Consider the following 13,977-nt stretch of genomic DNA (forward strand, 5'->3'; position numbering starts at 1 on the left):
AATGTTCCCAATCTCATTAATGACCTATTTTGAATAGTTTATTTTCATTAATGGTAAACTCACTTCGCAAACTTATTAGCAAGTGTTTCCTTTGCTATATCTATATGTAAATAAGTAATTGATCGGCTTTGTTGGCATGGATATTATAGAAATTTAATAGTTTAAATTCTTACAAAGTTCATCGGAATATCTCAATCTTGGCTCCACTTGAACTATTTTTGCTCTACCAGATATAATTTTGTCTAGATGTTTAAAAATGACCATTAATGACGTCTGCATACGAAATGTTAAGTTATTGATAAATACTGCAGTAATTTAAACCACAGTGTTCCATAATATTTTTAAACGAATTTCGCAGACTTTACATTTTTCTTTTGAAATTCAATATAAGAAAAACTTCCATCCTTTAACTTTCCTTACGGATGTTCATAGTATTAATTGTATCGATCTGTACCTTCTTGCTTTAGCTGCGTGTTTGTGTGTGTTAAATGCCTACCTTAACCTAGGTAGGAAGTAGTCCGAAACGGAATGCCTCCCACCTGGGTCAAGGTTGAGGTAAGTTACCTCAATCTAGTAGGAAATGATCAATGACCATAGTTGGCTCAATAAGTATGGGAATTCAACACGGAACCGCTCTAGAATTATATAAACACGGATATAACCCAAGAAGATAATTCTGTTGTTGTTTTGAGTTTTCCCCACGGATTGCATCAATTTTTTATTTAGATAAGTCCTGGTAATACTTATCCCCCACACACACACCCACACACAAAGCATGTGTTTATATTGCTGTTGCTAATGTCGGGAAACTTGTGACGCACCATTTATAAAACTTGGTGTACGGGTTGTCTCTGGAGACGTTTTCAGACAAATCGCAGACATAGAGGCGCCGCTATATCGACCAGGATATTTGTCGAGGGTACTGCAGTTGCTAAACTACTCGGAAGATATCCATAAATATTTCTATCGATAAAAACAAGAAAAATGAAACGATTAAAGCATTTTCTTGTTCACAGTGCTCCATTTGTACTGTAATGTTTTTAAAAACTGTCACTCTTCATTGTATATCCAAGGCTTAATGAAAACAATGCATTTGTCTGTTATTTGGAAGAAAGACCACTATAAGACATCGCAGTGAGCTGACCTAGTTTTCTTAAGAAGCTAATGTGAAATAAATGCGCCATTTTTGACACATTTGACAACAACCGGTATATTACAGATATAATATGTAATCCTTAAATATTTTTAAATTAAAAAAAAATATTTATTCTGTTTATAATGATCAGAAATTACAAATAACAGTACTTTTAGTATATAATATAAAAATGTAAGCCTAAAAAAAAAAGTCTGTTAACTATATCTAAGAGATAAAACACTTCAAGTAGAATAGTGGAGCTTACGCTCGCAGTACGTCTAACAAAACTCCAATTTTAATTCAAAATTCCCTCCCCAGTAATATTTATTGTTGACAAAATAACATCACATTAATAACGAAGGCCTTCTCTTCCAGAAACCAGTTTTTATCACTCAAAGGACTGGAGAACTAATAACATTTACAAATATAATGGCTTCATAGCCTTAGTTGCTTTGACGTCATTCCAATTAAATCAAACTGTAAAGCAACTGGTATTCCTGAACTCATAAGACAAGCATTCCTATTGTTAAAATCACAAACAGACACATTCCTATAGAAGCGTAATTTGTTGTTAGCGCAAGATGAATAAGCACTGCCTATAAACTTTATCTTGTTACTCTTGTCTGAGATGTATGACATGTTTATGGTTTTCGCTAGCGCTTGCTTGACTTGGTTATGTGAAGTCTATTCCAACGAACATACTGTAAAAACAAGGGCAACAAAAGTTGGGCATAATCTTAATAAAATGTTTATGTTCCGAACTTGAGAATATTACGTGCTATAAATGTGGAACATCCTGGAAAAATAGAACACCTCCAGTAGTTAATTATTCTGCCGCTATGCCCCATTAACTGTCTGTGCGTGCACTAATTTTAATGTTATTTGGAGGTAGTCACGGATATATGACGTCCCAAAAAGTAGTTTTATGATTTCAGAAAGTAATAAAAAATGACAAACTAGATTCATTATTGGTGTTTGAAATAAGAAACTCCGAATTTTAAAGAGATTTTCATTATGAAATGTTTATAAGTGATTCACAATAACGCTTATAGCTAAGTTTGCTGCCATGACTTAGATTAATCAGCGATCACCTGAAGGATGGGACTACAAGGCTCGACACAGATATTCTGACCCAAGCTCGAATGAAATTTTGCTTCCACTTCATGTCAAAGAAACATTGAGACCCCTTCTACCCCATTACATGCAGTAAACCGCATCCATGTGCACAGAGATGCTTTAAGCAGAGGATCAACATTCTTTTTCACTCAAAACAAACTAAGTTTAAAGAGAATGTTCAAGCAAGTTTATCTCCTGATTGCATGGAAAGGAGGTTAAGTTATCAAAGAAATGACTGATGGTAACAGTTTCGATGAAGCAGAGAAAGAGGGCATCGACTGGACAACTCTAGTGGTGAAAGAAACGTTAAGCTGGTTTCTGATATAAAAATTCCAAGCCCACATTCCCCATAGCAAATTCTCTTTAACATGCGTATGTCAGAACTGCTCTGATGTCACACATATCCGATGCGACCTTGGTGACACTTCTCCTGTCTATCTTGACGCCTTGTCAGAAGGACACTATTAATTAACTTGTGTAGGAAGTAAGAAGTGTAAATGAATTTAATTTCTTGGAAGATAAAGCCGTATATGTAACTAAAAAGAGGAATTTTAAAAATTTCTATAAACCAAACAATGCTTTTGTTGTTTTAAATCCTTAAAGCTCATTAGCGGATTCATTAACGATTTTTGGGTAGAAGGAGGGCCTTTAAAAGGCCCTCTTGATTAGGGATTAAGTATGTATTTTTGACTCTAGCAGTGTGTGTGTGTGTTCATGGGGTCGGTTTGCCTGTTCTAGGGATTAAAAACTCTAGTTTCCGGGAGAAAAAACCCTCTACCTCCGTATGAGATCGGCTAACTCAGCTTTAATCGAAAGAAACCAGATAAAGTTCCTCACGTCTTGCGAGGAAGTCGAACCCAGGTCTTTGTCTATACCGACTGAGCTACAGAGGCTCCAGTGAAAGCTGCGAGGAGCATCAACAAAAATTCTCAACGCCTCTAAGGGCCCATAAAAATTTACTGCATTGGAAAAAGCACAATTCCCTGTTAAATAAATGACAGAAATAAATATTTCCTGAAAACAGTAGCAACATAATAGATGTATCCTTTTAGAGATATGCGTTTAAACTCTACGAACTAAAGAAAGCCCAGGAGAATTATAGAAAACATTGATGCCAATAATTTGATATTAAACGACTGGAATCGCAAAATATTACAAGGCACCATTGTAAGAACGATTTGCCAAACGAAGTGGGTGTGGCCAAATTTCAAAGTTACTTGGATTTGTAATACAAGTTGTTTTTCATTATAGGTATTAATCAGCGTCATATTTATGACGATGACATTAAACCATTGTCACCGAAAAGATAACTGGATCCAAATAAGCATTATTTAATTCCAGTAACAGATAAAATGAAGCTGTGATATATTCGTGCTAATACTTTGCTTACAGATACTAATCATTGCGTAATAAATTGATAATAATCGGAAAGCAGAACTATTTGTACTTGATTACTGAAAGTATTGCACTATGGATTACTAAAAATGAAGAGATGAAAATAAATCCGAAAAATCACGTGATATTTCATGTCCAAGGTTTTAAAAATGCTTTACAAGACGGATGCATTATCAAAATTTGTGATAATGCATCCGTTTTATTCGCCATAAAACCCCAGAAACCTGAGATAGTTATATATAGATAAAAAATAAAAGGATATACGGGGCTTATTTCTTTTCAAATGTATCTAAGGAAACTAAGTTAGCAAACTAAATGCAAATGCTTTGGCGTAACACGTTAGGTCTGCCATTGTCTACATACAACCGAATGTCTACTGACCCTCGTAGCAAGATACAATCGATCCTTTGAAAACCGAATCTACACCTGTGCGAAATACATCATCCTTGACATACTTATCAGAGGTTATTTAAGGTGACCTCTTTAAGTGGGTTAAAGTAGAGGCTAAATGTTTGTTTTATAAAAGTTCACGATATCGAAAACTGCGTGTGTTAATGATAGGGAAAAATCAGGAGAGAAATGCGACCCAAATAAAATGTTCACTGAAGTTAGTATTTCTATGTAAACACTATTTTGTATATTATTATTATCTGTACGACTTCAGTCTTAATATATTTCATTTATTTAAATTAAGGGGATATTAAATCCCACATAGTTTTAAAACCGAATAAGAAACTCGAAGATTGGAATCAGAGAGTTTCATGACGAATATAGTATAAAAAACTATAAAAGTATCGGCGAATACTAGCGTGAGGTAATGCAAGTAGTCCAAACTCGGGCAACTCGTAGCAAAGTTCTCATCGCAATTCTTGGTATTTTCCATAATGTAAAACACATTTCCATATAGCAGAGTATATAAGTTCTTTTCGCTATACCCTTTGGTATTAATTTGGTCTAGCTACTCACCGATGAAGCCTCAATAAAGGCTGAAACCGGTCTGGTTAGTGACCTCCCACCATAATGTAATAACAGCATACATTTCCTAGGAAATGAGTTTTTACATTATGGAAAATACCAAGAATTGCGATCATAACTTTGCCACCTTTGCTACGAGTTGCCCGAGTTTGTACTACGCACTTGGACTACGTGCATTAGCTCACGCCAGTAGTCGCCGATACTTTTATAGTTTACTATATTCGGCATGAAACTCTGATTCCAATCTTCGAGTTTCTTATTCGGTTTTGCAACAATGTGGGATTTAATATCCCCTTAATTTAAATAATGTTTATATCGCCGAAATGAAGCCTATTGGCTCTTTATATTTAAGTAACTTAAAATATATTTCAGTTTCAATCATTCTTGCATATGCTCGGCACTGGCATCAAAAATAAAAATAAAAAAATAAATAAAAAAGCTACCATGTTACTTAAAAATTAGGGGCTCGTTTTCACTTAGTTATAAGAGTTGCTGTAATGCAGATTTTAAAATATACACATAGTTCTGATTCCAGAGTCGCTAGGTAAGTAGAGCTATTATTACAATGATTATCATAATTCACACTACACTATATGGGCCTTCAAAGCGAAATCCAACAGAGTTTGGCACTTATTCTCAGTCTTCTTTGTCTGTTAATTCTGATTGCCCTTTGTACCATTTGGTGATATTATGTGTGGAAAACACTCAAGATTTGGGAAAGGGAAAACCCATTGTCTTATAAGACCGGATTCCGGTAATCATGTTTTCTGTGCATGCTCTCCAAATACACTCCTTTTATTCTTATGGTATCTTTCCTTAGCTTTGACTAAAGTTATACAAACATGTCAAGGGCCCAGCCAATTCAGCTGAACGTCCCTTTAGCATATGTACTGATATCTCATCTATCCCTATTGTTGAATTCTTATCCAGGTTATGCAACTCTCTAAAACAGTATTCACAAACCTGGAACCAAAACAGTATTCACCTGAGTTTGTCATAATTTCTAGATTTGTTCAGCACGTAACCTGTCCTGATTGGAAAATCATATAGTTGGCTACTTCCCAAGTTAGTACGGCATGATCATTGTCACTAACTGGTTGCAAAACACTCACATTCCTAAGACACTTTTCTAATGCTGTGATCAAATCCAACACTCTTTGACCTTGAGTTCCTTCTTTCACATGCTGCTTGAGAAAGTTGTCTCACAACAGCTCAATAAATTCTGTGTTTTTATGAGTTTTCTCTGCTACCCAATCAATATTCGGAAACGTAAGTCGTTTGGTAGTCACCACGGTAGTACCAAACTCATCACGGACATGCATTTATTCATCCTCAGAAAATGAACCGACGGGTCTATAGCAACACCCCACCATATATTTCATCCTGTTAGCCTCCTCATCATACCAGATAGCCTCTAACTCACTGTTAATTGGGACATTATTACCATTACTACTTTCATGAGTTTCTGTTCTAACTGGATTCAGGTCACATGACATCACCTCCCTCCTCTATCTCTTGACATTCCTAAAAATACCATATCCTTTACACTAGATTCCAGTTACTACATCCGATTCTGATAACCAGGTTTTACTAATGGAACAATTTTAGGCCATGAAAGCAACAAACTCAACCACTTTGTTTTTAGTTCTTCGCGCATTTGTGTATAGACATAACAAGTTACCTCCTCGCTTTATCTTATACTTAAACCTACGGTTTGCTTAGCCCAGATGGGTAACTTTCTCTTTTACTTCTCTTGGAGGTTCACAATATCCGGTAATCTCCTTGAGTGTACATATCAGGAAATTGATGACGATAAAAACCATTATATTTCCTCAATGATCGTTTTGGCATGTATTACAGATCATAAAATGGATTTTCACTGTAAATGTTTGCTCTAGTCCTTCATTTTTTGTAAGAACTTCAAAGTCGTTACAAAAAAGAACTTCATTTCATCACGCTCACTGTAATAGTAAGCGACATACTTTATATGCAAGATTAAATATCTTTCATTTCTCTGTACGTGTCACTTCTTCCGGTATATTTATTAATTTTTAATTTACTGCAGTCCGTTACATCTAGCCTCACATGTATTTAAAACCTAAAAACATAATACTTGATTTAAATTAAGCGGATATTAAATCCCACATTGTTTCAAAACCGAATAAGAAACTCAAAGATTGGAATCAAAGAGTTTCATGCCGAATATAGTAACTATAAAAGTATCGGCGACTACTAGCGTAAGCTAGCACGTAGTCCCAACTAGGGCAATTCGTAGCAAAGGTGGAGAAAGTTCTGATCGCTATTCTTAGTATTTCTCATAATGTAAAACCCATCTCCTAGGAGATGTATGATGTTATACATTATGGTGGGAGGTCACTACTCAGACCGGTTTCGATCTTTATTGAGATCTCATCAGTGAGTAGCTAGACCAAAATAATACTAAGGGTATAGCGAAAAGAACTTATATATTCTGCTATACGAGTTGTCAAAAAAAGGTGCACCCATAAATTATTTAAAATAAAGAGCCAATAGGAAATAAAGCCTATTGGCTCTTTATTTTAAATAATACTTGATATTTGTATTTATAATTTATAAAAATAAAAAAAAAACATATGATCATGTTTATATTCATTTTATCTTCAGAACAAAGACGAAGTAAAATGTGATCTACTTTCAGATTTTTTCTTGAGCATATTTCTTCTGGTACACATGAATTCTTAATGAGTCAACAGAAACTGCCGCTAACTTAAAACAGGTTTACTCTACCGACCTCATTTGTCTACAAGAAAGTCTTGACACATGCAGGACGTAGAAGCAACAAGGAAGCTGTGTTATTGGATGCAACATCTTAGATGTGGTTAAGATTATATTAATAGGGCAATGCTCATAATTAAAGAAAAAAGTTCCACAAGGAAGGAACTCGAAATACATAACGCCCATCTTCTTTAGTTTAACAGGAAGAGAGATAAAATGCGGGGAAAAAAATGTCACTGAATCTCTCAAACAGGGGCTGTTCGTGCATAGGCACTACGGAACTGCAGCACCCTCAATTTTTCTCGATATATAAATATATTTATTAATTTATTTATATTTGCTTGTAATATTTAAGTTTATCATCAACACTCCTATTATTTTGTATAAAAAATAATAAAAATTCATCTTGTAGCACTTAGGAGGGCGCTAGCAGCACTGTGTTTACCACAGTGTCATATTGTTACGCATATGCACGTCATAGTGAGATGCGAGCTATTAGAGTAATGCGGCACTGTCCGTCGCGCAGTTCCACTGTTGTTTATATGCACTTTGCACCAGTAGTAGAGTGGTCGTAGTGCTTATCGTGTTTATGGAGTAAACACGATATATCTCATGATCAACAAAGAAAAACTTGAAACTGAACTTCGAGTATTCTACAGTAGACCCAACATGCATGATTATTATAAATTAATTGACTTGTTAAAATTTATAACAGAAAATAATTTACATTGTGTTCTTAGTGAAATTATTGTATTGATAAAAATTCTCTTGACAATTCCTATTACTACATCAGAGCCTGAACGCTGTTTTTCAAATCTTGGGATGATTTCAACCAAAAATTCAACAAAAGTTTCAAAAAATTTGAAACTGACAAAGTTAATAAGGACAATTTTGATAATCATGAAAAAAGACTTGTTTTTCGACCATTTGTAGTGAATGGCTTAAAATTACTAAAATAATTGGGTGTCATGAGGTATTATGTCAACTGCATGTTCTGAAACATATTTAAGTGTGGATGGGCTAATTCATTGTGAGATAAAAACCCTTATAAACACCCATCCTATATGGGATCTGAACCTGTGCCTTTCTGACAAAGGTCATACCATTCTTCTGATTGAGGCGCGTGTGTGGAGTATCTCAATCATTGTTGAATTCCATCACCAATAGCACTTAAGCACTGCATCTGCAAAGTATATTGGGGAAGGGGAAATTTTATTTAGTTTCTTTTATTTTTTCGCATTCTAGACTAATTGTGCTTATATCCAAAATATGCTAATTGGGATTTTCGTCCAGTAAGTAAAAACAAGTAAGATCTAGATGACAGACGATATTCATCGTTAATGGATACGCATTTTTTTTTCACATACACAATAATCATTCTCAACACTAGAGGGACTTTTAAAAATAAACTACTAACATTCTTTGGCTTTATATGATATCAACATGCATTTATTAATTTAACCAGTAAGATCTAGACGACAGACGATATTCATCGTTAATGGATACGCATTTTTTTTTTTTTTTCACATACACAATAATCATTTTCAACACTAGAGGGACTTTTAAAACATAAACTACTAACGTTCTTTGGCTTTATATGATGATATCAACATGCATTTGACTCATTAAACATTTCTATAAATAGTTATTATTTAAAATTCAAATTTGTATATGATAAGAAATTTCTAATATTTCATTCTCCTTCTTTATTTATTCCACCCTGTTTAAACTAATATTTTTAAAATGTTTTTTTTTTTTAACATCCCATATCCAAAGTTACTATTAGAGTGTGTTACTAAATATAAAAACAAACAATGCCACAAGCACCACGACAATTTTTAATGTAATATATAGAGAGAGATTTAATCAAGCGATAAAGGAACTTATTAAAAAGAATAAGGAAATACAATCAATCACGAAATAAAAGACAAGCGAGGAAATGAAAAAATCATGCTTCAGTAAAGGAAGTTGTCGGAGAATAAAAATTATGTGGATTTGCAGGAAGAGAAACAAGATAGTAAGGAAGTACAAGCAGTTAATGGGGGAAAGAAAGAATGATGAACACGAGAGAGAGTAGACAGGGATTCTATCATATGCGAGAAAGCAAGTAAATGAATTTCATATTTATTTTAAAGATTTTATTTCAAAAATAGTTATACAGTTTATTCTATTTTATTTTTTGTACTAAATCACAATTAGAACCGCATCAAAACTGTATTAATTTTGATTGTTTGATATCAACACATCGGAGATTCAATCTGTAGTTTAAATAGCAGTTTTAAAAAAAATAAATAGAAGTAACTTGAAGAACGGAGTAAAAGATAATTAATATTTCATTTTTATTTCCACTGCTATACGAATTGGGAATTTGATCTGTTAAAAGAGAGTCATTTTTTAATGATTAACATAATTTCCTCTGCTGTTGCTCGAATTATGAAAGCAGTTTTTTTAGAAAAAAAATTCTACGTGCTCTGATTAGATGATTTTATGTTTTTAAAAATTAAAGAAAAACAAAGTTTGTATAAGTAAATAATTAAATCGTTTTTAGATTAACTAGAGCATGCTAACGAATACTGGCATGATTTTTGTCTTTTAGGAGCAATTTAATGCCCCAAAAACTATTTCAGTTTCTAATCTGTTGATATTCATGAAAACTGTGGTCGGGCAGCTAGGAACCAGAGAGTTGAGACGGACCCAAATCCTCATTACTTTAAGTTTGCAGCAAGAAGCTGTATACACCGAAGTTAAAAGTCTTAATAATTTGGCAACCGCAAACTGAAATACATCAGAAATTTTTGAAACTTTAAATTTCCCTTTTCAAATCCAAAAATAATGCTAAATAAATTTAGAAATTAATCAAAATCCAGAAAGACTCGAAAGCTTCAAGAGCGTTATGAGTAACTTCGTTAATTTTTCTAGAAAATTTTAATGGTTTTCAACTATTCCTTTTTTATATATAAGAGCAATGCTGACGAATATCTTACCCAAGACGACTAAAGATGCCACCACCAAAAACGATAGGACCCTCATGATGTGTTCGCGATGCACACCTTAAACACCTGTTAGCTTCTTTCTCTGTAAGTTTAGCTTCTGCTAGCAAACTTATGACAAATTCTTTTTGTACGAATCTAGCCGGCCGAAGTAATTGGGGTGTGGCGAGACCTGATTGGCCACTGCCTGTGTCTCTCTAGGATTTTGACGAGGCTAGCGTCTTTAATGTTATGCTTCAAAGCAAACCTGTTACCAGATCAGTGATACCGCCCCCCCCATCCCATACCTTATGTCTTTATCCCCCATCTCTTAAGTTATGGTGTGGCGGCCGCGTTTTACAAACTGGCTGTGAGTGAGTTTAGCCGTCATGTACTTCCATGGGAAGTATACGTTTTTACCTGAGTTCTACGACATGACCTAGTTTGTAAATACTTCTGAGGAGGACGACTCCTAAAGCAATTTTTCTTACACCTGTAGTTCTATCAAAGGAGGTTAGTGTCACGAGTTCTTTTAATGTGTGTGCTATACATGAAAGAATAATTATTCCCATCAAAGGACCTTATAAGTATCAAAAAGACATTTTTCATCATCTTCAGTCCTTTCTCTGTTCCCAAATGCTTCAATAAAATTTATATGAAGCTTTTTTATGTTAATTTGTTAGAAAATAGTATGATCATTTAAATATGGTGTCAGGACTACATGCATTTATCCTCCAGTGATATTTTATAGCAATCACTTAGATTATTTACTTTGGTTTCGGGGTTTATCCTTAGCAATAATAAAACATTTATCCTTACTTTATTTTGCAATGCATTAGTCGCGAGTCCATTTCTAGAATCTTTACATTCTGATTGGACAATACAACAAACAAACGGTGATTGAGAGCAATATTAAACATGCTTATGTGAAATGAAGAAGATAGCGTAAATATATGAGCAGAATGAATAATATTGTGTTATCCTTCAGTAGTTCAGCCAATAAATATAAGCACTAAATGTTTTACCTGAAGTATAGCGAATTCAAATAACTTTCATTCACATTGTACCATACCTACATTACAGTCTCGTAACTTTACCTATATATTCATAATTAGATAGCAAGTTGCGCATGCGTGGCCCGTTAGCTCAGTTGGTTAGAGCGTCGTGCTAATAACGCGAAGGTCGTGGGTTCGATCCCCCCACCGGCCAAGTTTTTTTTTTTTTTTCTTCTTTACCCGTCTACATAACGACACTAAATTGCTGTAAAAAATCTATAACAATTCAGTATTCAAACCAGAAAGAAAATAGTTTCGAATAAGTTTTCTCATTCGAAGGCTAATTTCAATAATTCTACATATCCATATTCTATAACAAGGCAATATCACACACGAAATTTTTATTTCTTAAGTGCGCATGCGTAAATGAGCATTGTTTTAAACAATACGTGTCAACGAGGTTTATCTGCGATGCTAATAGAACAAAAATAAATGTTCTTTAACAAATGTATTTTTTTCAATATGCGAGTATGGAAGTTATATACTTACTACAACACTAACAGCATTTTTGGAAACACTTCAGATTTTTTTTTTTAATTTGTACTGTAACATTTTAGGCAGTTAATAATTAGTAACAGTTCGTTACTAATTATTAACAACGTTGCATTAAGTCAGCGTTTCTCAACCTTTCTAAGCCTAAAGATGAGTAAAATGCCTAAAAGAATTCTACGGACCACTGAGTTATGTATTTTTTTTTTTTTTTCAAATGTATGTGGGGATTACCAACATTTTGGAAAAACTGTGCCTTTTATAACATAATAAATCTAAAAGCATGTTTTGAATACATATGGAAACATAATTAATTAAGTCGGAAGTAAACGATCGAAGTGTATCATCATTGAACAAAGTTTTAATTTTTGTTAAACAAATAAAAGTATCAGTTTTCGATTTACATGGGAAAATGAGTGGATATGTCAATGCTGTCCTGCTGATACACGCATTCATCTGCCCACAGCAACTTTTCTATTTTATATATGATCCCCATTCATCTACCCACAACAACTTTTTTTAGCGCCATTGGTACCATAGGCAAATGAATGGGGATGTCAGCGCCGTCCTGCTGATACTTTCATTCATCATAATACTGAATACGAACTTGACATCCATGGATTCCATCATGGATGACATCCCTACCTGTCCAAACCATCCCCTGCATACCCAAAAATTTCAATCAGAACATCCCAAACACACACACACACACACACACACACACACACACACACACACACACACACACACACACACACACACACACACACACACACACACACACACACACACACACACACTTCTGGCCAATACGAATCGCCTTATTTCCCTGACGAGTTCTCCATGTTCAGCAAAAAAAAAAAAAAAATTTAAGACATCCTGTTATGTGAGGTCCTTCCCGATATCTATAAGCAGTCCAATCCACGATGTCAGTCGCAAAATGTCATCCAGGTTGTCAGCGTTTTACCTCCAGCGACCGTATGCCGTATACATCGTACGCATGTGATTTGTACTAATTATGATGGTGGTTTTAATTATATCCATCCCGTTTGATCCAGAGGCACAACAGTGGTCATCGTAAATCTGACAGATTCATTAATCGTGTGGTGGTTTTATTTATATCCATCCTGTGTACTGCTTCTATTCGTTACGTTGCGATGTGTGTTTCTGTACAATCCATGACCGTGCGGATGGTGTTGTCTGCATGCGATGGATTCGGTGTACTTGGCGGCATATTCCCAAAAGTGACCGTACAAGATACGGAACTTCGCTGAACTGGATGCGGGCAGCTATCCTCCTTGTCAGCAGAGCTGAGCCTCACCGTGAAGTCACTTTACATAACTTTCGTTTCATCCTCGATTTTGTCCGATTTTGGAAATGGATTAATTTCCAAACCCAGTAACGAGAATAATCGGAAACTGAAGTCCAAATAAATAATATGATATGATTATGTTACTACTTACTTTTAATGAGATGGCTCAGCTTCTTGGCCTTTGCAGAGTTGCTGGATATCTGGCTCAATATTGGTCAACTTCAGTCGAAGATCAGCACATACACTAAGACGATTTCTGTATTTTGTTTTTATTTAAAGGAGCGATGAAAAGCCTTTCTCACAAAGATAGTTTGTAGAAAACTGCATCACCATTTTCAGTGCTTCTTCAGATAATTAGATAAATTCACTTCTCACTGAAGGCGAGATCCAAAATCGAGCCAAACCAAGATCACGGAATTTGCTTTTTAAGTCCGCTGTCACTTGAAAGCTCAATTAATTCAAATTAAATTAAATTTGATTAATTGAGTCAATTAATCAAATTTGAATCAATTAATTAAAATCAAGTCTGTTCTTTTTTCGATAACGAAAGGTCGTTCTCGTGACTGCAAGCCTAAAATGGATCGCGAACACCCACAGAAATTTCTTATAAAAGTTATTCGGAAAATATGTTTCAAAATTCTGTTTCAGAGTTTTCAGGTGATCACAGACCCTTTCCAGAAATTCAGAATCAACAACAAGATCATTTTCAACTAAAAAGGATTCCAATGTTGAAAAAGATGCAAATTATCTGTCTTTTACATAACTAATACACAATAC

The 13,977-nt window shown here is 34.5% G+C and overlaps 1 protein-coding gene and 1 non-coding gene across 2 annotated transcripts in view; one reads left to right on the forward strand and one right to left on the reverse strand.

Moving 5' to 3' along the window:
* LOC150092402 (protein obstructor-E-like) overlaps positions 1-10,463 on the reverse strand; it is a 33,148-nt gene extending 22,685 nt beyond the window's left edge. The window contains exon 1 of the mRNA XM_090415012.1: positions 10,360-10,463. Within this exon, the coding sequence (XP_090271138.1) occupies positions 10,360-10,405 (46 nt within the window). The 5' untranslated portion in view covers positions 10,406-10,463. The remainder of the gene's footprint in view (positions 1-10,359) is intronic.
* A 1,016-nt stretch (positions 10,464-11,479) lies between these two features.
* Positions 11,480-11,553, forward strand: TRNAI-AAU (transfer RNA isoleucine (anticodon AAU)). The gene has a single exon. It is a non-coding gene; the product is annotated as a tRNA-Ile (tRNA).
* Positions 11,554-13,977: the final 2,424 nt, after the last annotated feature.

The sequence above is a fragment of the Typopeltis vanoorti genome, chromosome 26, assembly GCF_054136105.1.
Source record: "Typopeltis vanoorti isolate ZY-2024b chromosome 26, IOZ_Tvanoo_1.0, whole genome shotgun sequence".
Taxonomy (NCBI): Eukaryota; Metazoa; Arthropoda; class Arachnida; order Uropygi; family Thelyphonidae; genus Typopeltis; species Typopeltis vanoorti.